This window comes from Eumetopias jubatus, unplaced genomic scaffold, assembly GCF_037043125.1.
Source record: "Eumetopias jubatus isolate StellerSeaLion01/CBP00866 unplaced genomic scaffold, mEumJub1_p1.0 scaffold_16, whole genome shotgun sequence".
NCBI classification, from domain to species: domain Eukaryota; kingdom Metazoa; phylum Chordata; class Mammalia; order Carnivora; family Otariidae; genus Eumetopias; species Eumetopias jubatus.
This window is the reverse complement of record NW_028274822.1, coordinates 67,783,781-67,806,120: the sequence shown is the minus strand read 5'-3', so window position 1 is coordinate 67,806,120 and position 22,340 is coordinate 67,783,781. Positions and strand designations below refer to the sequence as shown.

Sequence of the window (22,340 nt, the reverse complement as noted above, 5' to 3'; positions counted from 1 at the left end):
AGTTGATCATAGATGTATGCCTTTGTTTCTGCGCTCCCAGTTCTATTCTGTTATCTATACATCTACCCCTAGGCTAATACCAACCAAACTTGTTTATTTTCAGTTGTGGTACAAAACACATAAAAATTTACCATCTTACCCATTTTTAAGCGTACAGTTCAGTAGTGTTAAGTATATTCACACTGTTGTGCAACAGACCCCTAGAACTTTTTCATTTTATGAAACGAATTTACTGAAATTCTATACTGATTAAATAACTCCCATTCTCTCCCCCAGCCCCTAGCAGGCACCATTTCACTTTGTCTCTGATTTTGACTGCTTTAGATCCCTCATGTAAGTGGAATCATAGAGTGTTTGATTTTTTTTTTTTTTTTTTTGTGCCTGGCTTATTTCACTGAGCAAAACGTCCTCAAGGCTCATCCACGTTGTAGTACATGTCAGAATTTCCTTCCTTTTAAAGCTGAATAATATTCCATGGTTTTGATTACTGTAGATCTGCAGTAAATTTTGAATTTGGGAAATATGAGTCCCCTAAGTTTGTTCTTTTTCAAGACTATCTGGCTCTAGGAACCATCTTATAACTCACTCTGTCCTAGACCCCTTGCAGCAGGAGGCGCTGAAGTTCCCCAGCTGAGCCACAGGCAGTGGGAGGGGGGAACTGGGACGGGCGCCCATGCCTCAGCCTTCTTTCTGGATCTCATTAGTGAATTTCAGAAGCCTCACGATAAAAGGCCCCAATGCCATGTGGCCTCTCTCCTGGGTCACTCACGTGGACTCTAAGAAACAGTTTTTTTCTGAGCACAGACTGAAAGTCTAGGGCTCAAAATCCTGGTGGAGACTGTAATCTTGGAAATTGTAAGTGATGTAATAGCTACACTTAGGGCCCTTATGGCCAACAGCATGTGTGATATTCCCTAAGGTGTGGAGAGCATTAGGGAGCCCTGCTTCCTCAGGTGCCCCTGGCCCTCGGTGTAGGCTAGCAGGAGGCCTGCCTTGGGAGGCCCACTGGGGTCAGCCTGTGTGCAGCAAAGCCAACCTTGGGCAGAAGCGCAGCCTTAAGCAGGCATCAAGGGTCCCTTGATCCAGCCCTCAGAAGACCTAGTAGAGGGGCTAGGAGCCATGGGAGATGCAGACACTGAGGAAATGGGCTCTCGGGTCCTGGCAAGAAGCTCAGTGGGAAGGCCCCCAACCCCTCACCTCATTGTCACAATAATCCTGTGCGAATACCACAAGAGAAGAGTCGTGTTGCCCCCCTCCACCCACCCCCCAGCTGGGATCTGAACCCAGGTGAATCCACATTCAAAGCCCACATGCCCTCTCCCTCCCCCAGAATTCCTGCTACCAATAGCTAAGGAAGTGGTTCCCTGCACCCTGAGGGTAGTTTCTCTGTAGAGGCCTGGCGTGGGGAAGCTTACAGAACAGAGCTTTAGCTGGGGAAACTTTAAAGACCTGAAGGATCTGGAGCAACATGCACAGCCCCTGGGGCCCCTCTGAAGGCAGGGATGATGGATGTTCCGGCCAGGTGGCCACTGAGCCATGAGATGGCAACAGGAAAATACCACTGCCAAGCCCACAGACGGATTTTATGAAGAAATGTGCTGCTGTTAAATATACACAGCGGGAAGTGTCTGTTACCCAACAGCTGTGTTTGGAAGGCAGTCACTGCTTGTCAGCTAATGGTGCCACATGAGTCACTGAGAGCACTGGTTGTGTCCCCCAGATCTGGGGACACACTGACACCCGGGCCAGGGCAGAACCATGCCCAGCCCCCAGGACAATGGCATGCCCCAGACAGGGTCAGCCTTAACTCAGGCTCTCAGTGCAGCAAGGTGTTAACGACCTGCCCTTCAAGTTAAGGTGACACCTGCTGCTCAGCGAAGGTCTCTGAGTCAAGTAGGCAAAGGAGCCAGCGGAGCCCCCCGGGCTGCACCAGGGCCTAGGGTGTGGCAGTGTGGCGGCCTGGAGCTCCTGAGGCACACCTGGCACCCATACCCAACTGCCATGTAAGCGGGGGTCTCTCTCAGAATCAAGACCAGCATTCCATCTCAGAAAGCCAAGGAACCCAGCCTGGGAACGCAGCTAACAGAAGAGCCAGCAGAAAGAGAGTGTGATGGCTGTGGGAAGGTTTTCCGGGAAGGAAGCCAAGGCAGCCTCCATCCCCACGACCAGGGATGGCTGGATCCGCTGGGGTCCACCCACCCCACAGGCCATCTGAGGGTGACCAAGATGACCTGGGGGACATTCACAGAAATAGCAACAAAATGGCAAACTGAGCATGGATGCTCTAATGGCAGGGGGAGCAAAGGAGCAACTGGGCCAGGGTGAGGCTACCTGAGCCCATGCCAGGCTGTCACTCCCCTCTGTGTGACCCTAAGCCAGGTAGGCAGATGTGAAGTAGAGAGAGAACAAGACCCCCACCTCCTGGACCTGAAGTATCTAAGAGCTTCAGAAGTGACAGTCAATGGCTTGTGTGTACGAGAACTGGAAAAAATACACATATAAAATAGCTTTTGTTTTAGGGTGGCAGAACTGTGGATATACCCTCTCTAATTTTTAATTTTGACATAGATACTATTTTCCACTTTTAAAAAACTCATCCAGGTGCCTGGGTGGCTCAGTTGGTTAAGCGACTGCCTTCGGCTCAGGTCATGATCCTGGAGTCCCAGGATCGAGTCCCACATCGGGCTCCCTGCTCGGCAGGGAGTCTGCTTCTCCCTCTGCCCCTCTTCCCTCTCCTGCTTTCTCTCTCTCATCCTCTCTCTCTCTCTCTCAAATAAATAAATAAAATCTTTATAAATAAATAGATAGATAAATAGATAGACAAACAAACAAACAAATAAATAAATAAATAAATAAAAAAAAATAAAAAACTCATCCAGCAAGGGGAGAGGCAGGGAAAACGGCAGCCTATGCTTTGCACCAGGTGGGGCCCTTTGCATGCATTGGCTCCTTTGAGCTCAAAGCCATTTAATGGGGAGGCTGTGGCTGGATGCTAGGGGCTCTGTAGGACCTGCATTGCAACTCAACTCTCCCTCCACCCAACCCTGCATCTTCCCCTCCTTTTCATTGCGGCTGATCCCTAAGAGGCATCTTGTACCCCAAATTCTGTCAAAGCATCTGCCACAGTGTGGGGAAGGTTTGGGCTCAGCACAGGAAGCTCCAAGTCCTGCTAAGCGCTGACCACAGCTGGGGGGAGCATCTGAAGAAGGGGACACCCAAGGCGGCGGAGATCCAGATGATGGATGCTAGTGTCCCTTCCAACCAAGACTCGTAAGAGCTCCTGCACTGAGCTCTGCTGCTCTCAGAGGAGGGAAGAAGGAAAGTTCCCAGAGCAGTACTGGAACATGGTGGGGGGCAGGGGCAGTGTCAGCCATCAGGCCCCCGAAGACTGCTGCAGAGGGGGTTTCATTAAAGCCCAGGTCTACCTGGATTCTGAAGGCCCAGGGCACCAGAGGTAAGGTCCACTGCAAAATGTAGGCTGGGCAGTGAAGGAACTAGGCTTGGGGGTTCAGCGGCAGCCAGGAGAGCCAGACGCCCTGAAGCAGAGACAAAGCCCAGAACGAGATCCCCTTCTTCCCCAGGCCTACCAACACCAGTTTCCCCTGTTCTGCTCTGACAGAAATCAACCAAACCACGTGAGCATGTTGGGCAGTCACGACTGTGACAGGGCACCTACCTGTGCCCAGTCCCCAACAGAATTTTGTCAAGTAACAATTTCCTGTCATATAACCAGCGCCAAGCCAGCAGCCATCCCTCCAGCCAACTGCCCTTCCTGGTTCTTGAGGTCCCACAGAGGCTGGTGAGGAGGGATTCGCAGCGGGGGGTGGGGGGGGAGCCTCTGGGAGGAAGAAGTTTCTGAGCCTGGACCTTACTGAGTAGGGGAGCCAGACAAAATTATAGACTACAGCCAGACTCCAAGGGGGCTGCCCCTGCTTAACCCCGTCACCCTGGCCCTCTCTGGCCCTCGCCCACACCAGTTTGGCTCACCCAGCACTGCCACAAGCCCGGGCAATTTGCCTGATCGGGGCTCTCTCCCTGTCCTCCAACCTGCCCACCCTCCCCCACTCTGCCCATGGCCACCCTACAGGTCTCAGCTTCATGGGTGCCTCCGTGGTGCCGCAGCAGCACCCCCACCCCTGTGGGTCCCCCATTATCTTCTCTGTAGCATGTGTCACAATGGGACTAGCTTTACTTGCTTGTTTGTGTATTTTAAGAATCTGCCTGTCCCTTAGAATGTAGCTCGGTGGGGGCGAGCGCCGTGCCCAGGGCACTTTCGTCAGTGCCTCCCAGGTGTGTGAGAAGGGGGTGGACGAGCACACACGCCACACTCCCTGCACAGATGCTCCATGCCAGCAGGAGCGGGCCGGCCAGGAAGCCCCCGAGAGCGCTTAAGCCTGGGGCACAGCTGTTAAGAATCGCTACATCATCTGCTTTCCAAAAAGAGCTGGAGGAGGCTGTCAGCACCCAACCCCCATGCAGCAGAGGCTGTGAAGATGGTTCTGGCAGCTGCACTGGAGAGGGGCAGGATGATGGCACGGAGGCCTCTCTGCAAGACATGTCTGGAGGGGACGGAGCCTGCAGCAAGGCCCTGGGACGGGGGACGGGGGGGGGGGGGATTCTGTAAGGCATCTGGGGGATGTGCATGCGGGGCCGTGCTGAGGACAGTGGAGTAAGAGTCACTACACAGGCCCTCACAGACAAGAGCTGATGAGCATGTAGGTCCTCATCCTTCAGCCCACAGCTAGTACCTGAACCTGAGATCCTGCTTCGGGATCCCAGGAGCCACTCTTCCCTTGATCCCTTGCTGCAACCCATCGTCCTCACCAACTCTCACCCAGAAAGCTGGACCACTCTCATTAGGACCCGCCTCCTACATCTCTCCCGTCCCTTCCATGCACCACTACCCAAGATCTTCAGCAGCTCCACCAACACTCAGATGCTTGTGGGCCCTGGGAAAACCAAACCCCTCTCCTGCCCCCAGCGGGCCGGCAGCTCACTCACCCGGTGAGTCTTGCTGTAGGTGTAGAGGAAGGCCAGTCGGTAGAGGCTCTTATAGTGCTGGGGAAAGCGGCTGAGGCACAGGCGGAAGGAGGCGATGCACTGCTCCGTAAGGAACTGGCGCTGCTCCTCTGCCCCGGCCGGCAGCCCCTGAGGAAAGGCTGCTGGCTCCCCCAGGGGGTCAGCTCTCTTCCTCCCGTCCCACAGGGCAGGTGCAGATGCTGCAGGTTTGACAGCAATGCAGGCAGAGGCTGGGGCGTCTGCGGCAGGCTTCTGGCTGCCTTGCTCTGTGGCCCGGAAGCCTTCTGTGCTCTCCAAGGACTCCTCAGTTTTCCCTATGGGTGAGAAGAAAAACAAAGTCACCTCGGTAGTGGTCCACCACCAGCAAAAGAGGTGCCTTAGTGAGGCGACAGGCACAGCTAGCCCTGTGCCCTTGCTAGACAGGTGCTGGACTCAACAGACCCAGCAGTAGGAGGCATGGGGCCCAGTGTTGGCTCTGCCCCTGCCGGCTGAGGCCTCCACAGCCTTCCCAGTCTCCTCCCCTGTGAAACAGGATGTCCCAGCAGGCACACAGCAGAGGGGCCCCAAGGCTGCAGATAGCAGGGGTTGCAAGCAGGGCTCTGGGTCCCCCTCTGAATGGCAGCACAAGGCTGTCCCGCCTCCGAGGCCTGTGCAGGTGCATGCAGAAGCAGTCCACAGAAGGAAGGTGTGGGCACCACAACCATGGAATAAAACAGCCAGGAAAGGCACACAAAGGACTGCACCTGCTCTACCACTTAGCACCTCAGCCCACAGTCTACCCGACACCCTTCTCCAGGGCTGCTGCTGCCACTCTGCACGAACCAAGAGCTCACACGCAGGAGAGCCCAAGCTGGATGGCAGGGGCTGCAGAAGATGACTGGACCAGGAGGAAGGGATGGAAGGAAGAGGGTGGGGGCAAGCATCAAGGGTAAGGGGGCTCCTTGGGCACCCGGGAGTTTGGCAAGGCCTGCATGGAGGAGGCCAGAGAAGCAGACCGGCACCAACTCTGAAGCCTGTCTGCCACAGTGGGCTGAGCCCCTTCCTGCCCTTAGCCTGATGGCCCCTTCTCAACTGTAGTAGCAGCCAGGAGAAGGCTGGGGCCTGCCGTGGCAGGGCAGAGCGGTCAAGGACTAAGGTCCCAAGTTCCCCTAAGCAAAACCACGCAGACATCAGGTGCACATTAAGCTCTTCCCGCCCAGGAAAGAATCTGAGCAAGACAGAGCCAAGCTGCTCAGCACAGCACGCAAGGCCACCTCCCACCAGTCCTGCCATTCCTCCTAGCTCCCCTCCTGGCCTCACACCTTGAGACCAAGCATGGGGAACAAACACCTCGCTCTTTGTTCCTACCTCTCCACTGCTGCTCCCTCTGGACACACCGTCTGCACTCCCTCCCCTGCCTTGCCCACTGCTCTCATCCTTCAGGACTCCACTCGGTGCCACCTCCTCCTGCAGGCCTCCTCGGCCCCAGGGTGGGGTTTGCAGAGAGCCTTGTGCGCCCAGCTTTTTGATATCACCCAACCCACTGCATTTATGCACGGATGCCTCCCTCTCCCCCATCGCCCAGAGCCTAGCACAGGGTCTAGTTTGAAGCTGACTGAATGCCTGGAAAGCAGATCACGTCTGATCTTGACACTATGCTCTCCTTTCAGAGGAGCTCAGCAAACCCATGCAGGTCCCACAGGCACCCACTCAGAGCTCAATGACTGCAACCAGGAGTCTGCTCAGGGACGGCATCTTACAGGGGACACCAGCACCTTACTCACAAATGTGCCCGATTACTAGTGTTCAATTCAAGGGACACATTTCAAATATAGCTCAACACACACATTCTGAACAACCACTCTGGGCCTAGCCCTGTGCTAGGCACAAGGGAGATAGGGAAACAGGATGAAGATGCAGGCCTCCCAGGGGTCCAAATAAGATGCTAAGCATGTGCTCACACACAAAGACACACAGGAACAGGTTTCCTGTGGAAAGTGGGCAGAGGATCAAGAATTAATCCAAAGAGGGGCGCCTGGGTGGCTCAGTCGTTAGGCGTCTGCCTTCGGCTCAGGTCATGGTCCCGGGGTCCTGGGATGGAGCCCCGCATCGGGCTCCCTGCTCGGCGGGAAGCCTGCTTCTCCCTCTCCCCACTCCCCCTGCTTGTGTTCTTGCTCTAGCTATCTCTCTCTCTGTCAAATAAATAAATAAAATCTTTTAAAAAATTAAAAAAAATAAAAAGAATTAATCCAAGGAGATCTCAGAAGACATGTCTGAAGACACATAGGGAAAAATAGAGACGCCAGAAGAAGTGAAAAAACCTAGTGGCTTTGGGATCCGGGTGGCCTCTTGGGTGACACGCCTCACCCACAGCGTCCACTCTTAGGGCTGAATGAGGCTCACAGGTCACATCAGTGGAAGGAACGGGGTCAGAAATGTCAGTAAGCCCACACAGCGCTTCCCAGCCAAGAGGCCCAATCCTAACCCTGGCAGCATGAAAGTGAGAAGACTTCCTCCTACAGATAAAAAGCAAGCGAAGCAAATGCTCTGGACACCCTGGTGCCTGCTGCTGGCAAAGAGGACTGGCTTGGAATGCCCATGGTGCACCAGGCCACCTCCCACTCCAGCCACTGCCACCCCAATCCATCTTGAGCACGGCACTCAGGCATGGGCATCAGGCCACTTGACCAACAAGGGGCAGGCGCGCAGCCATGGGATGGCGGTCCCCGAATGAGGTGCCTGGTAGCCATATCAGCATCCTCGACCCACATCCTGCCCTGGGCCCAGGTGGCAGGGAGGGCCCAGGCCAGGCACCTGTGTCCACTGTCTGGACCACAAGCTGTTGACAAACTCCGCTGTCCTCAGAGTGATATAACAGACTGCCCTTGTGTTTAGGTAGTGAAATTTGGGCAGCTTTTTCCTCTATTAAAAAGAATAAACCTTTACTGTGGCTACATTCACATTATATACATTTCTTTTAAGCTCTGACCCCTAAGAAGGTGAGCTCCAACTAGCTGTTAACAGTCACCTGTGGAGAAACCTCCTTCCTGGAGGCGCCCTGTCACAAACCAGAGTGGAGAAGTAGAGGGGAGGCGAGTCCTTGGGAGCCGGCGCCCACTGGACGCCGTGGGACAGAGGGCACCTGGAAGGGCGCGGCTGTCAGAGCCGATCTTACTTCCCCTTGGCACCCGCGGCCTGGCACAGACTTGGGTTCTATTATGCCCTGCTGCTCAATAATGCCCATGAAATTTGTGCGTGAGCCCTGTGCCACTGACCGTGACAGAAGCAGCAGGCCGGTGGCAGGGCCGCCCACAAGGGTGCACCTGAAGGGCTGGGGTGTGGAGCACACTAGGGGCACACAGCCACCACTGGCCCAGAACCATATCCTGGTTTTCTGCAGGGGGCTGAAAGCTGCGGGAGTCCTGGTGGCCAGGGTTCCCACCCCGTGGGAGCCTGGAGGAGGGGGTGTCAGAGACCACCACTGACCAGAGCCAGGCCTAGAAGAGCCCACTGTTCCCTATGCTGTCTGCCTGGTGTGGGCTCAGAACACACTCCCTGTTGCACCTACTTTCCTGACAGGAAGTTCACCAATTTCACTGTGGTTACAAGGAAAAGCTGGGCTTAGAGCAGAGAGATGCATCCACAGAAGTAAGATGTTTCCCTTCAAGCCCACCAGCTACTGCGGTGACTCTGGTTCTACTTGAACTTTCTTTACCAGTGGTCAAGCCCCCACACTGTCTGCTTAAACCACTGGCTCTGAATGGAAGAAGGGCAGGGGTGGGATGCTCCTCGTGTGTCTGGAAAGCCCGGGCCAGCCCAGGCCAGACCACAGCTGACCCTCTCTTGGCTCAGCACCGCAACCTCCGTCCCCCACTTCCCCAAGCACAGTGGAGAGAGGCCTGTGATGACACAACAGCACCCAGAGCAATTCACTGCTGGATGGCCCACGGAGCACGGACAACAGGCCCCACCTGTCCAAGAGTTAAAATGATCTTATTGGTAAGACTGGACATGAACAAGAGTTGCTGTGTTAGAGCATGGGCACTATTGGTAACTATTTCCTTCCCCTTCCAAACACCCTGCAGTGTGTTTATGTCAGCTGTAGAATGTTAACATCGGTTTGGGACAGCATAAAAAGTGCTTAGTGGGAAAGTGGGGCACTGGCCTCACCTTCCATGTCCTCTTACCTGACCCTACTGGGGGCACCTGTGCTAACCTGCACGGCATGCAGCCTTACCAGCTGCTAAGGCCAGCTAGGGGAGGCAGGCGAGGAACACAGGGCTGGGATAGGCCATCGCCAGCACGGGCTCTGGCCACATCTACATGTGAACCCCTCAGCCTCGACTCTCCCAGCCAGGGCCTGTGCAGACACATCCTAGGGAGTGGTCATCGCCAACCCTAGCTGCCCCTCCCAGCCCACCCAGAGACGGGGAATGGGGCAGAGGTTTAGGGTGCAGACTAACCCTGGGCAAATTCCTGACCCTCTCTGAATCTCAGGTTCCTCACCTGTAACGTGAGAAGAGCCACGGGGCTGTTTCCTAGGTTGGCTGGGAGGACAAAAGGAGTTCAAACAGCACCTGGTACAGGGCTGCTGAGCATGGGTCTGGGTTGTGGTTGTTGTGGTGGTGGTTGTTGTTGTTGTTGTTGTTGTTCGGCAAGCCTTGGCCAGGGTGGGAGAGCTCTTAAAACCCGCAGCCAGCCGCCCAGCTGCAGCCCTAGAGCAGCACCGTGGACATGCAGCCTGCCCGAGCTCTCCTGCGAGCCGGGCATGGGGCTCTGCCCACTGGTTTCCACAAAGGGGGCCTGGGGGCCCCATGAGAGCTGGGCATGCCCCCGGGGTTGGATCGGGGCCCCCTGCCCAAAAAAGGGAGTACTTTTTCCTAAAGGCCTGATGTGATTCAGACTAAAAAGAAAACACATTGGTGACATTTAGGATCCAAAGACTTTTTTAATAACTATGTAGCAAGAAAAAAAATACGGGCACTCACGTCACGGACGTGGCTTTCCCACACTGGGCCCCGGGGGTCATAACAACAACGTGTCACTGAGTGCACACTGTATTCCAGGCACCGTGCGAGCACCTTCCTGAGCCACCTCGTTTCATCCTCACAACCCCCGGAGTGGGCCTCGGGATCGCTCCCACCCTACAGGGAGCACAGAGGCCCAGAGAGATGCGTAACTTGCCCAACTGAGGTCCCAGAGCAGCAGGTGGAGGAGCAAGGACAGAAGCCAGGCCCGACCTGGGCCACTCGGGAGCCCATGTTCTTCAGACTGCCCGAACTGGCACAGGTCACCAAAGCAGTTCTAACGCACTGAGCTAGGTCTTCATACCTCTTTCCTCTGTGGCCCCCTGAAGGTCTTTACCAGTCGGTCCTGCTTGGGAAGTGGGAACGGGCAGCTTCTTCTCCATGTAGAGCTTCCGGGAGCCCTCCAATGAGCTGGCAGGCTCATTAAAGAAGTCCTGTGTTGAGCTAGAGTCTGAGAGTGCCACGGCCGTGCTGTCCTGGCTGCGCTCTGAGGGGAAAAGGAGGGAGAGAGGGCAGCAGCATGAATCTACACCAGCTCCAATATGGAGGGGCCTCCCCAGGGTGAGTGTCCTGGTGATTGCCCTGCAGAGGAGATGGTCTGAGTACAGCTACTGTGACCCTGCTGAGCCCGACCTGTGCCAGAGGCCACTAAGCCACTCACCAAAGGCACCAATCTTCATGGTCAACCTTGTGGGGCTTCCCCAAATGGTGGCGTTCTGGTAAATGGTTAATAACTGGCTCTCAGGGTAGGGGGGAAGCCCGCGTTTGTAGCATTTACTGATTTCTGTGGTGTAAATACTCCCAGCATGGCCAATTTCAGGCTACCAGCCAACATGATCTTGCTGAAGATAGAGTTGGAAAGAGATGCACAGTAGTACACCATTCTATAGCATTTCTACCACACAGAGACAAGAGGCATAAACAACTGAAGCAGGTCAGAGTCCTGCAGACATTTTTATCCGGTTGCTATAGGCCAAGTACAGTCTAGAGTGAGAACCGAGATCCCCGGAAGACATAGACACAAGGGAGGTTGCTACCCACGTGTTAGCTCCTCTCCTCGGCCCTCCACATGTGCTCATGAGAAAGATGAGGGGCAGTGCAGGAAGAGAGACTGAAGGAAACCTTCCGGCGGTGCAGGCCTGGAGAGGAGGCGTGTTTGTTGCTATAGGAAAGGAAGGAAGCGCTGATGGGACCTTCTGGCTCTGGGGAACAAAAGCCTTAAGCCAGCCGGGGAGAGAGAGCAAATCTTGTTGCCTCCAGGGTACAGGTGAGGACCCACTGCAGCTGTGAGAAGGGAAAAGAAACACCTCCCGAGGGAGGGGCAGGAAACCATTTAGGGCCCAAACATGTGAAGTCTCCCTCCACTAGGGGAAGAAAAGCCCCACTCCTGAGATGCAGGGACACAGTCTGCCTAAGTCTGAGGCTGGACAGAGACAACAGAGAACCAGCCTTGCCCCTACGCCAGCCTAGCAAGCACAAGTAACAGGCAAAGCAGTCTACCACAGGAAAAGGGGCAAGAACATGGAGAGAGACCCTCCCTGAGGTATACACAAAAGGCCTAAGGCTGAAGGTGGGGCTGGAACATTGAGAAAACGTTCTGGCAAATCAGCCCTGCTGTAAGCATAAGGTAAGATCCTGGACATTGGAAACCAGTGGTACACTAAAGGTAACCATGGCAACAACAAAACCCAACCCCAGCTCAACTTCTGACCAGCCTAACTCCCCCGCCTAACAGCCTAGAAACAGGAGAGAGAGGTCCATTCCAGGCATAAATACAACTTATTTCAGTTTCTTCTGTCCTACACATAATATCTGATATTCAGTATAAAAATGAGGTGCACACAAAGAACATCGTCAAGAGAGAAAATAATCAACAGAACTAAACTCAGAGGTGACCCAGATGTTGGAACTACCTGATAGGAAACTGAAAAGTAACTAAGATCAGGGCCACCTGGCTGGCTCAGTTGGAAGGGCATGCGACTCTTGATTTGGGTGTAGAGATTACTAAATAAATATACTTTAAAAAAACAACTAAGATGAATATGATTTATAAATGTGATTAGTGTGTTAAAGGCTCTGGTAGAAAAGGTGTAGAGATTACTAAATCGGGTGTAGAGATTACTAAATAAATATACTTTAAAAAAACAACTAAGATGAATATGATTTATAAATGTGATTAGTGTGTTAAAGGCTCTGGTAGAAAAGGTGGACACATGCATGAACAGAGGGGGAGTTTGGGGAGTGAGATGGAAACTATGAGCAAGAGTCAAATAAAGATGCTGTAAATAAAAGACACAGCAGAGATGAAGAGTGCCTCTGTCAAGTTTCTCAGCATACCTGACACAGCTGGGGGGAAAGACAACCAAAACCCTAAGACAGAGCAGGTGAAATCATCCAAACTGAGGGGGCGGGGGGACCAGAACAGAGCAGCCAACAGCACCCAAATGATCTAACATACTAATTAGAATCCCGGAGGGAAATGGGACAGACACATGTCTGAATAAATATTTAAAGAGATAATGACAGAATTTTCCAAAAGTAATGAAAGACATCAAATCACTAAGAATCTCAGAGAACACCAAGCACGGCAAAGACTCCTCCACACATATTTAGAAAGCAAACAAACAAAAACATCAACAACAAACCACACCTAGAGGTCTCATATTCAAACTGCTGAAAACCAAAGACAGAGAGGAAATCTCGAAGGCAGAGAAAGACACATCATATATAGAGGAACAACGTTAAGAACTACAGCACACTTCTCAGCAGAAACCATGCAAGTCAGACAACATCTTTAAAGTGCTGAAAGAAAAAAAAAAGTCAACCCCAGGGGCACCTGGCTGGCTCAGTCCGAAGAGCATGTGACTCGTGGTCTCAGGCTTGTGAGTTCGAGCCGCACGTGGGGTGTTGAGATGACTTAAATTAAAAAAAAAAAAAAAAAAGGTCAATCCCAAATTCTATATCCAGTGAAAATCTCTCTCGAAAATGCAGGAGAAATAAAGACTTTTTCAGACAAACAAAAGCTGAGAGGAATCCTTACCGTGAAATCTGAGTTACAAGGTATGTTAAAGAAAGTTCTTCAGGTAGAATGAATTGAAACCAGACAGAAATTTGGATCCACATAAAGAAATGAAGTTCCTCAGAAATGGTTAAAGTAATAATAGAAAAGACATTCTTTCTCCTCATGTGTAGTTCCTCTAAAGTATTCCTGTCTACTGCCTAAAGCAAAACTAGCAGCAGCCTATTGTGAGTTTATAGTTTATGTAAAAGTAAAAGGAATGAAAGCAAGGGTACAAGAAACAGGAGTTTCCTTCAGTGCACCTGAGTAGTATAATATCACTTGAAGGTGGACTATGATCACTTATACACGTATATTGTTAAGATTAAGGCAGTCATTTTTAAAGAGATATGAATAATAAACCAATAATAAAAGGCAAAACACAACCTTAAAAAATAAAACTTTTGTCTCCCAACTTTGTGTATCTGAAAGAGGAAGCTCAGTGAAATAGGAATCAAGAGAGCCAAGGTCAAGCCCCTCTCATGCCACTCCCTAGTTGTGTGACCTTGAACAGGTTAAGCCCTTGCCCACCTATGAGTTGCAACTACATATCCTCTCAGACAGGTCAACAGTATAGCAGCATCTGGGGACACAGGGAGAGAGGCAGACATGGCCCCCAGGACCTTCCAATCTTTTGCTCAACTAACTCAAATACTGGGGGCCCCCTAGGAGGGCAGAAGTGAGCAGCCTGGTGGGCAAAAAACTTGCAACAAAATGTGAAGTTGTTTCAACAAAATCAAAGGCCTGGACTCTGGGAGAGCCAGGCTGCCTCTGTTCAAATCCTGCTCAGTCACTTTTTAGGTTGGAGAGCCTATGCAATTGCCATAATTTCTTTACATTTTAGTTTCCTCCTGTGTAAAACTGTGAGATATACAAATGCCCACTTTGTAGAATTGTTATGAGGATTAAATACATTAATACATGGAAAGTGCTTGAAACAGGGCCTGATACACCAGAAGTGTTGACAAAATATCACCTCGGTTATCAGTATTATTATTTCAGAGAACCTGGACCGATTTTATTTTTTTTCCAGTAATGTCTCAAACTTGACATTAGAGATTTTGTTCTGAACGGGCAAAGGGTTCTGCTTATGCCAGGCAGCAGATCACACCTGAGCAGCATCATGTGGATGGGGTGGTAATCGCTTCTTATTGACATGACAGGGTCGTCCAAAGTGGTCCTGCCTGCACAGAGAAACATGGAATCGGGCCTGTGCTTCCAAAGGCAGCTCTGCTGCTCCACCCCCTTCACCCATGTCTGATCAGAGACCAGGGTTTGGAGACAGCGACCTGCCAGGCAGCCTCACAGTGCCTGCCATAGCCTTCCCTCCTTAACTGCCTATGGGCAGTAGAAGTGTATGTGAGACCCTTCAGCAGCCCACACAGAAGCTCTGTGTCTCACTAATGGGGGAGCAGGGACCTGGCTGGACCCCTCTGTCTCACACTCAGTGAGGGGCTCTTGCCTGACCTGCAAGGCCAGACCCCAAGGCTCTGTGAGCACCGAATGGGGATTCCTGGCAAGCCTGCAGCCCTCCTGAGAAGTCCCAAACCCAAGTCCCCAATGTGAGGGAATCACTTCTCCGAGAGAAATGGCAGGGACAGCCCATCTGCTGTCTCTGTGGGAAGGAGACCCTTGGCTCCAGAAGCCACACAGGGTCACTGCAGGAGCTCAGGACCCAGGAGTCTCAGACCCACATTCCAGATCTGCCACTTGGGCTGCTCCAGGCCTCCCAACATATTTATCACTGCTCTCCCTGCTCTGTCCCCAACACACAAATGGGATCCCCACAGGGGCCTGGCCTAGTGCCTGGCACGCAGGCGTGACAGCCCGGTGACCCGTCCCACCCTATAGCATTTGCTCTGGCCCCGACAAAGAGAACACTGATGGCTCGGACAAGATGGCAGGCCACGCTCCTGCAGTGAAGAAGTCCTTCTGAAAGTCAGGCCGGGGCAGGCGCTTCTCGCCAGCATCCAGAGCAGCTGTAGTCACTGCACGGCTGAGCAGCACATCGTGTGGCAAACGTCTGGGAAGCGAGCCTAGCTGGGAGGGTCTCACGAGAATTGGCATGCTGCCTGATGAGCTCACGCACTCACAAGCTGTTGGGCTTTGGGCCTAAAGAATCACTAATTTGCTGGAATCCCAGTTGTGATTATTACAAAAACCACGGATTGGCTTAAGCAAGTGGATATTTACTCCCAACATGCTAATACCCTCTTGATGCTGCCTTCTGAGGGAACCTCTAATGCACCGGAGCGAGCAGGGATGGCAGCAGACTGCCCTAAGAGTGGCGTGGGCAAGACAGAGTAGCATCAGGCTTCAGGGGGGGCTGCTCCCCTGGGAGCAAAAATCAGCAGGTGGGGCCTCTGCTGAGACTTTAGTAACAACACCCACAGCAACAACAGCCACAGCCAAGGAGCAGGACACATGTAAGCTGAAGGACTGCGACCAGGCCTCCCGTTTTGAGCCTCTCAAGACATACGCACGAGAACCCAGAACAGCTCACCCTCTGAAAGGTGGAGAGCAAAACCCAACATCAGCCCTGGGGGGCACCACGGTGATTCTAGACAAGCCCTCCTCCCAGGGGTGATCAAGAGCACCTAAGGACCCCTGAGGAAGACCGATGCTGGAGGGAAGTGACAGGGATCCGGAAGCCACCCCCCACCCCCCAGCACAGTCGGGTGGTGCCCCCTGCAGGCGGGCTGCTGGGTCAGAGCTGGAGAGGTGGGAGCTCTGCACACTGAGGTGCCCTGGCTGGAGCTGGGACCCCCTCCTTACCAGGCCTGTAAAGCAAGGGGGTGGGGGGTGCTTGCCAAGGTTCCCGCCCACCCCTGAGAGAGGTACACGCCTGGGAAACAGAGGACAAGCACATCACTGCAAATGAGAGCCCAGGGCCAAGTTTCTCTCCAATCCCTTCAGAGAGGGTTGGCACAAAGCTATTTAAAATCATCCTGATTTTGAATACTAGGAAGCGGCCTACACCAAGGTCTCACACCAAGAAGCAAGTCAGATTAAAAGAAAACTAAGTTCATTTCTTTCACATCACCAGAGGAATGAAAAACTCCTAAAGAATGACTCTATCACTGGGCAGACGATGCCTCTGGGCACGGCCCAAACCACCCTGAGTATGTCCTGCCTGCCTCCTGGCCAGCCCAATCCAGCACAGGCTCAAGCAGCACTGTGCACGGCACGGAGGCTAGCACTGTGCCCTGATAAAGGGCACAAAGGAAATATGTGTCTGTGGGGGCGGGGAGGCAGCTCTGGCTTAAAGAGCACACAGCTTCCCTCCAGGCCTGGCTATAGTCCCACCTTTTCCTCAAAGTGGTCTATGGATATCACATTCCTTTTCTGGGACACTGTGGGCCAAGGGTCCAAATGAGCTGACATCCGGCTTTGTGTAAGTGTGCACTAATGGCCTGGGGTGCTTCCTCCCCATCCTCTGGGCACCACAGGACACCCCCAGGGTGCTGGCCTAGGCTGATGCTCAGAGAATAACCAGGTGGGGCTGCCGGGGCCCAGCGGGCAAAGGCTGCCAAGCTGGGAGGCAGTGGCCCTCCCCCGTCTCACCTGCCTGCTGGTGCAGAGCCAGAAGGGGAGAGCAGAGGCGAGCAGAACTGGCTGCCTTCCTGCCTCTGCCACCACCTGGAGATCCTGCAGATTGGCCTGGGCCTGGGTTTTCCCGGCCTCCTGGTCCTGAGCCAGAGCAGGAGACAGATGGAAAGCTCTTCTGCATAGGAGAGCCCGACTCAGCTAAAGAGCCAGGCTTCCTACAGGACTGGGCGGAGAGGGCCTTCCAGGTAAGCATGTGCCTAAAATGGGACGCCAGGGACTGCCCACAGCCCAGGATCCTGATTTCCTTAAGGAGCTGCCTAGAGATCAATAGGAAAGAAGACACACTAGTGGACAGGCTGAACAGGCTGGCTCTGCTCTTCTTCAGAATGTTTTTTTAAAAGTCTGCCCACACAAAACCTGTTCACACTAATTAATATCTGTGGCAAAATTATAAATATTTCACTCTCTTACTGTTAATCACTGGAATGTTTCACATCTCTGCCTCTGGACCACCCCAGCCCCTCCCTGGAATCCTTAGAGGGATCTTCATCTGCCAGCCAATGGCTGATGACACCCTTCACTTCTGAGGTGGGACCTGCAGGGCCAACTGCAAAGGAACGGCAGCTGGGGACACAGAGGGAAAGGGATCTGGCTTGGTGACAGAGAGGCTGTCCGTTCCATTGAGAGTGAGAGCAGACGGTATTCTGAGGATTTTTTGGTTCAGGTTTGACTCAGTTCAAATCCCTTCAACATTCTCAGGATTTCCAGGCCAACCTAAAAAGAGCTCTTTGCTTACAAGGCACAAGTTTCCTAGTACATTTTCTCCACTTGCTCCAGCAGTTGAGACTAGAAACAGCTCACAACCATTTATTCCATGACCTCAGTTCAATGAAAGTTTGTGGGAAAAGGCATGGTTGTACCATCAAAATCTGCAGCAACTCTGACTAGTGAACTCTGAAAAGATCACAAATGCTCTGCCAAGTAGAAAGCAACAGGTTTCTAAGAACAGTAAACTTGGGTGGAATCAATATTTTGACAAATCTCTCAACTGGACAAACTCTGCCCCAGTGGGTCCCCGATGACCACCAGGAAAGAACATATCCACCGGAACTAGGCTAGCTGTGTGGGAGGGGGGCCCTCTGGCAGGCCAAGGAGCCTGGACAGACGCCCAAGAGAAGAGACATACCGGATACACGAGGACCCCTGAAAAAGAGGCAGACACACAGAGGCAGCAGGCAGGCACAAGAGTATCACTGTGGCCAGTGGTCAGACAGCAGTGCCACCCCTCTGGGCCCCCCATGCTCAGAGCTGGGAGAAGACTTGGCCTCGTGTGCACTGCTCACCGTGTGACCCTCACCATGCATCACTCTGTCACACCGTGCCTACAGCAAAGAGTCCTTGTGCCCCTACCTCGGACCAGCTGGTTTTCCCAAGCTCTCTCCCTGCAAGGTCTCTCTTCCTCCCACCCCAGTCACCTCAGTACCCAAACATGGCAGGGCTCTCCGACCTCCATGTCTTTGCTCCCACTGTCCCTCACCTGAAATGGCCCTGCAGGCCTCTCTGGAGGGCTATCTCCTCCAGGAAGTCCTCCCAACCCACTAGGCCCCACAGCCAGCTCATGGCACTCCCTCTTGGCACCAACCACTGCCCCAGGACACCACCTAGGGACACACAGATCCAACCAGGCAGCAGGGGATCAGGGCGCCCTCCTCCTGGCTTTCCTCATGGGGCTCTGTTCCATGCCCAGCACACAGCAGGCACTCAACATATGCCATGACCAGCTTCAGCCTGGAGAGGTTTCTTGGAAGGTAAGAATGGAGAAGAGAACAAAGGTGACTGGCTCTGCCCTCTGACAGCCTCCCTCCCTGCCCCAACATCAGTCCCCCCGCCCCCCGTGCAGGGGCACACGCAGGGCCACCCAAGCTCCACTCCGAGCCTCTCCCACGTTGAAAACGTCTGTTCATGGACTGTAGCTTGCCCACCGTGAGCTGACTTCTCCCTCGCCCTGGGAAGGGAGGCTGGCGCGGACTGATGCCACACGCAGCCCCCTGCCCTGAGCCTGGACACCGCGGACTGCACACAGAGGGCCCACCTCAGAGCGTCTTGGCTACTGTGCACGATGTGCATTTTTACACACTTGTCCTTGTGAAGACAGCTTGGTATCTTAGAGTCTGTCGCCTTTGTTACGTTTTTAAAGCTGGAAAGAGCAAAGCGATGGAAATATAGGACTAAGCCACCTGCCAGGCAGACAGGCGGCAGGAGGAGGCCACCACTGCATCTGGCCAGAACTGAGAACATGGGCTGTGGGTAGAAGCCAAGCACATCAAACACACACTCTCCAAATCACAGGACCAGCAGATGTGGAGGAGCTCCCGGTCACAGGGGGAGCAGGGAGCCGGACTGAGGATTAAGCATGCGGTCTGCGCTGTCCCCTGAAGCGAGCCGTGACAGTGCAAGCAGAAAGACAAAGCCTGGAGAACAGAGTGTGGTCAGGGTTAGGGGCAGCACGGGCAATATTGGTGGAGGCAGTGTGGGTGAGCAGGCGAGGATGAGCACAGATGGGACACGACACAAACGGTGACAGCATGGTGGGTGAGGACAGATGGTCACATGGGAGCTTGCACAGGGCACCCTAGGCTCCCATCTGGCCTACACCCTACAGCCTGGGGCTCAGGGCAGGCTCTGTTCGTGCTGTAAGTGGGGCCAGACGGGCATCCTGCAACCCTGAACACCAGCCTCCATGGGTCCCACTCTTCTGACCCCCGGCTTGTTCTCTCTTCTCACCCTTCACAGTAAACACGCCCACACCTGACACACGCCCAGACCTTGGCTAAGCTTTGCCTCCTCAGGAAGGCCTCTCACCTACCAAGGCCAGGCCAGGTGTCTTGGGGGTGGTTTCAGTTGCACCCTGACCCTTAGCTGATTCATAGCTTCACACCTGCCTCCCCCAAGCACCTGCAGCAGGAACCAGGATTTTTCCATGCACCCAGCACAATGCTGATGGGCACTGGATGGGCATGGCCACGAGCTGGCTGAAGAACCCCACAGAAGGCTCAGCCTCAGACTGACCACAGGGTAAGGCCTCTGCTCTCTGAGGCCCTTTGTGGCTCTGAGATTCTCAGGTGACAATGGAGCATGGCAGGCAGACAGCAAGGGTCTTGGCAGTCCAACAGAGCCACTATGCACACATCCCGAAGGCTGGCTGGGCTGGGCGAAGCTATGAACCAAGGCATCCTGTAACAACCCTGCTCCCTGGGCCCTGCTACTGACACACCTCCAACAAGCAAAGCAGGGAAATGCACACAGATCCAGTCTCCATCAGGTCAGCAAACACAGGACCTTCCCAGTGTTAGCCTTCTCTGGCCTGGGGTGGAAGGAGACTCAGACCCCAGTTCTCCCTTGGCTCCACCCCAGCTAGGTGGGCAGCCCTAGACGAGTGCCCAATTGCCCTCAGCTCGGCTTCCTCCTGGGAAACCAGACACGTGGCCAAGCCTGCAGGGCAACTGTGAGAATGGGACCCCAGGCACCTCTCCCAGAGTCCAGCCCAGAGCAAACATAACACTGCTGTGTGGTGGGGCCCAGTTACTCACACACACGCTCCCATACTCCATGCCAGGGAGGGGTTATAGAATTTGTTCAGAAATCTCATTATGCTATGTTTGAACATGTGTAAACAGCAATCACTGGGAGCCTCTTGAGGGTCAGAATGTATTCCCTATGTGATTTCCTCTTCCTGGTCAGGAAGTGTTAACGCCAAGGATTTCAGGACTTTAGACAAGTCCCAAGATGGAAGGGAGAAATAAGGCAGCCAGGGAGGAGTGGTCAGGCAGGGTTGCCAATAGTGGCAGCCATGACTTAGTTCATCCTCTGTCTCGGTCTCTCTCTCCCAGCCTAGCCAAAGGGCCCCTCTTCAGGTCAGCTGTGGGCACCCTCCCAGCCACCCTGAGAAGGGCTGGCTTTCACACTTGACCGTGGTGAAGTCTCAGAGCAACCAAAGGGCCAGTACCACGGGTTTTTAGCCAGAGCTGTGGACAGGCTGTAGAAAGCTTCCAACGCTAGTGTAGGATGGCACAAGGGTGCAGGTGGGGCCAGTCCAGAGAGCAAATCTGGGTCCCACTAAGAAGCCATTATGACATGTCGTGAAGCTCTTTTTCTAAATCTCTTTTAAAGATTCACACCAAATAAGAATTGACCCCAGCTGATTTCTGATTTTGAAGCACAGGTATACAAAAGTAGAAGGGCAGCTCGGAGGCAGGGTATCCTAACCGTCCCCAAGGGAAGTCCTAATGCCTGGCTCCCTGTCTAGTTGGTAACAAGTTAGCCTCTGACAGGCTTCAGGGTGCATGAGACTTAGGCCCAGAAAGCCGGAGGCCCAGGCCTACTCGGGGGCTATTGCTTCCAAGGACACTGCTCGCCCCTCTTCTGAGGCCACACCACTGGCCTGAGAGAGACAGGGTGCAAACCAAGGATGACTGGCCCCAAACCCGGGCTCCTCCCGCTGTGTGGTGCTGCATGGCCCTTGTGCCAACTCCGATGGTCGGGGGTTGACTGTGTCTAGGATGTGGCTACAACGTGTGCACACCTTCCTTTAACACCCATGAGAAGAACATTACTCCCACTCTCCAGGTGAGGAAACAGTCTCAGAGGGAAGTCCCTTGCCCATGGTGGCCAAGCAAGGTAGCAGTGGGGCTGGGATTGAAATGCAGATCCCCCTGACTCTAAGGCCTGCTCTGCCCTGGCCTCCCTGTCTGAGCTCGAGTGGGTCCCTGAACTGCCTCTCTTGGCCGGTACCAGGGCTAGAAGCACCCATCAGCCTTCCTGTAGAAAGGCTCGGCTAAGGCCTAGAGTGAGCACTAATGCCCCGTGTGCTACCACAAGGGAGGCTGGTCTCAGGCTGAGGAGTTGTATGGAAAGTGGGAGGCCACACGTTCTCCTCCCAGGGCTAGTTAGCCAGCCCTGGCTGGGTCACGGGAGGCAGGAGCAGAGGTGGGCAGGCCTTGAGGCTACCAGCATATCTCCTGACACGAGCAGTCACTGCTTCGGCCAGAGCCAGGGCCTTTCCCTACGAGCTAGTGTAACGGCTGAAAGGGCCACTTTAACATTCTAAGAGCATGGCTATTTTAGGGCCCAAACATTTTCCTGTTGCAGACACTGCTTTCTTTCTGTGGTGAGGAGGGCAGGGGTTCTGAAAGCACTGTGCAGCCAGGCCTGTGTGGAGCACAACAGGGCTAGTCCAGAGCTTCCTGGCACACTGGGCTGGGACTGGGTGAAGGTATACCATGGTTCCACATCATTGACAGAAATCACTTTGAAAAAAAAAAAAATTTTTTTTTTTTAACCATCATTGAAAAATGGGCAACCACTAAAATGATATTTGAGCTTGTATGTATGGCTCCGTCTGCAAACTTCCAGAACAAATAACCATTATGTTGGCACTCAGGCCATGTCACACCAGTGCCTGCCCCCCACACTCTGCTTCCCTACAGCTCCACATGCATGGGACAGCTGGGCAGCGGTGCCAGGTGACATCACGGCCCCTCCCTGCCTCCCTTCCTCTCTGCTCCCGGGGTGTGCCCACACCAGGGGAGCCAATTTCAGCTCTAGGGACTCCTGCTACCCAGGCCCTGCAACCCCAGCTCAACTCAAACCTGCAGGGCTGGGAGGGGTGCCGGCCACAGGCCTGTGGACAGCCACGAGAGGCAATCCTT

At 53.7% G+C, this 22,340-nt stretch overlaps 1 protein-coding gene across 4 annotated transcripts in view; it reads right to left on the bottom strand.

Annotated features, from left to right (window-relative positions):
- CABIN1 (calcineurin binding protein 1) overlaps nt 1–22,340 on the bottom strand; it is a 151,558-nt gene that overhangs the window by 55,789 nt on the left and 73,429 nt on the right. For all 4 annotated transcript variants that reach the window (XM_028094169.2, XM_028094172.2, XM_088019652.1 and 1 more), the window contains 2 exons: nt 10,330–10,512; nt 5,002–5,333 (listed from right to left, as the gene is read on the bottom strand). In XM_028094169.2, coding sequence (XP_027949970.1) covers nt 5,002–5,333; nt 10,330–10,512 — 515 coding nt within the window. The remainder of the gene's footprint in view (nt 1–5,001; nt 5,334–10,329; nt 10,513–22,340) is intronic.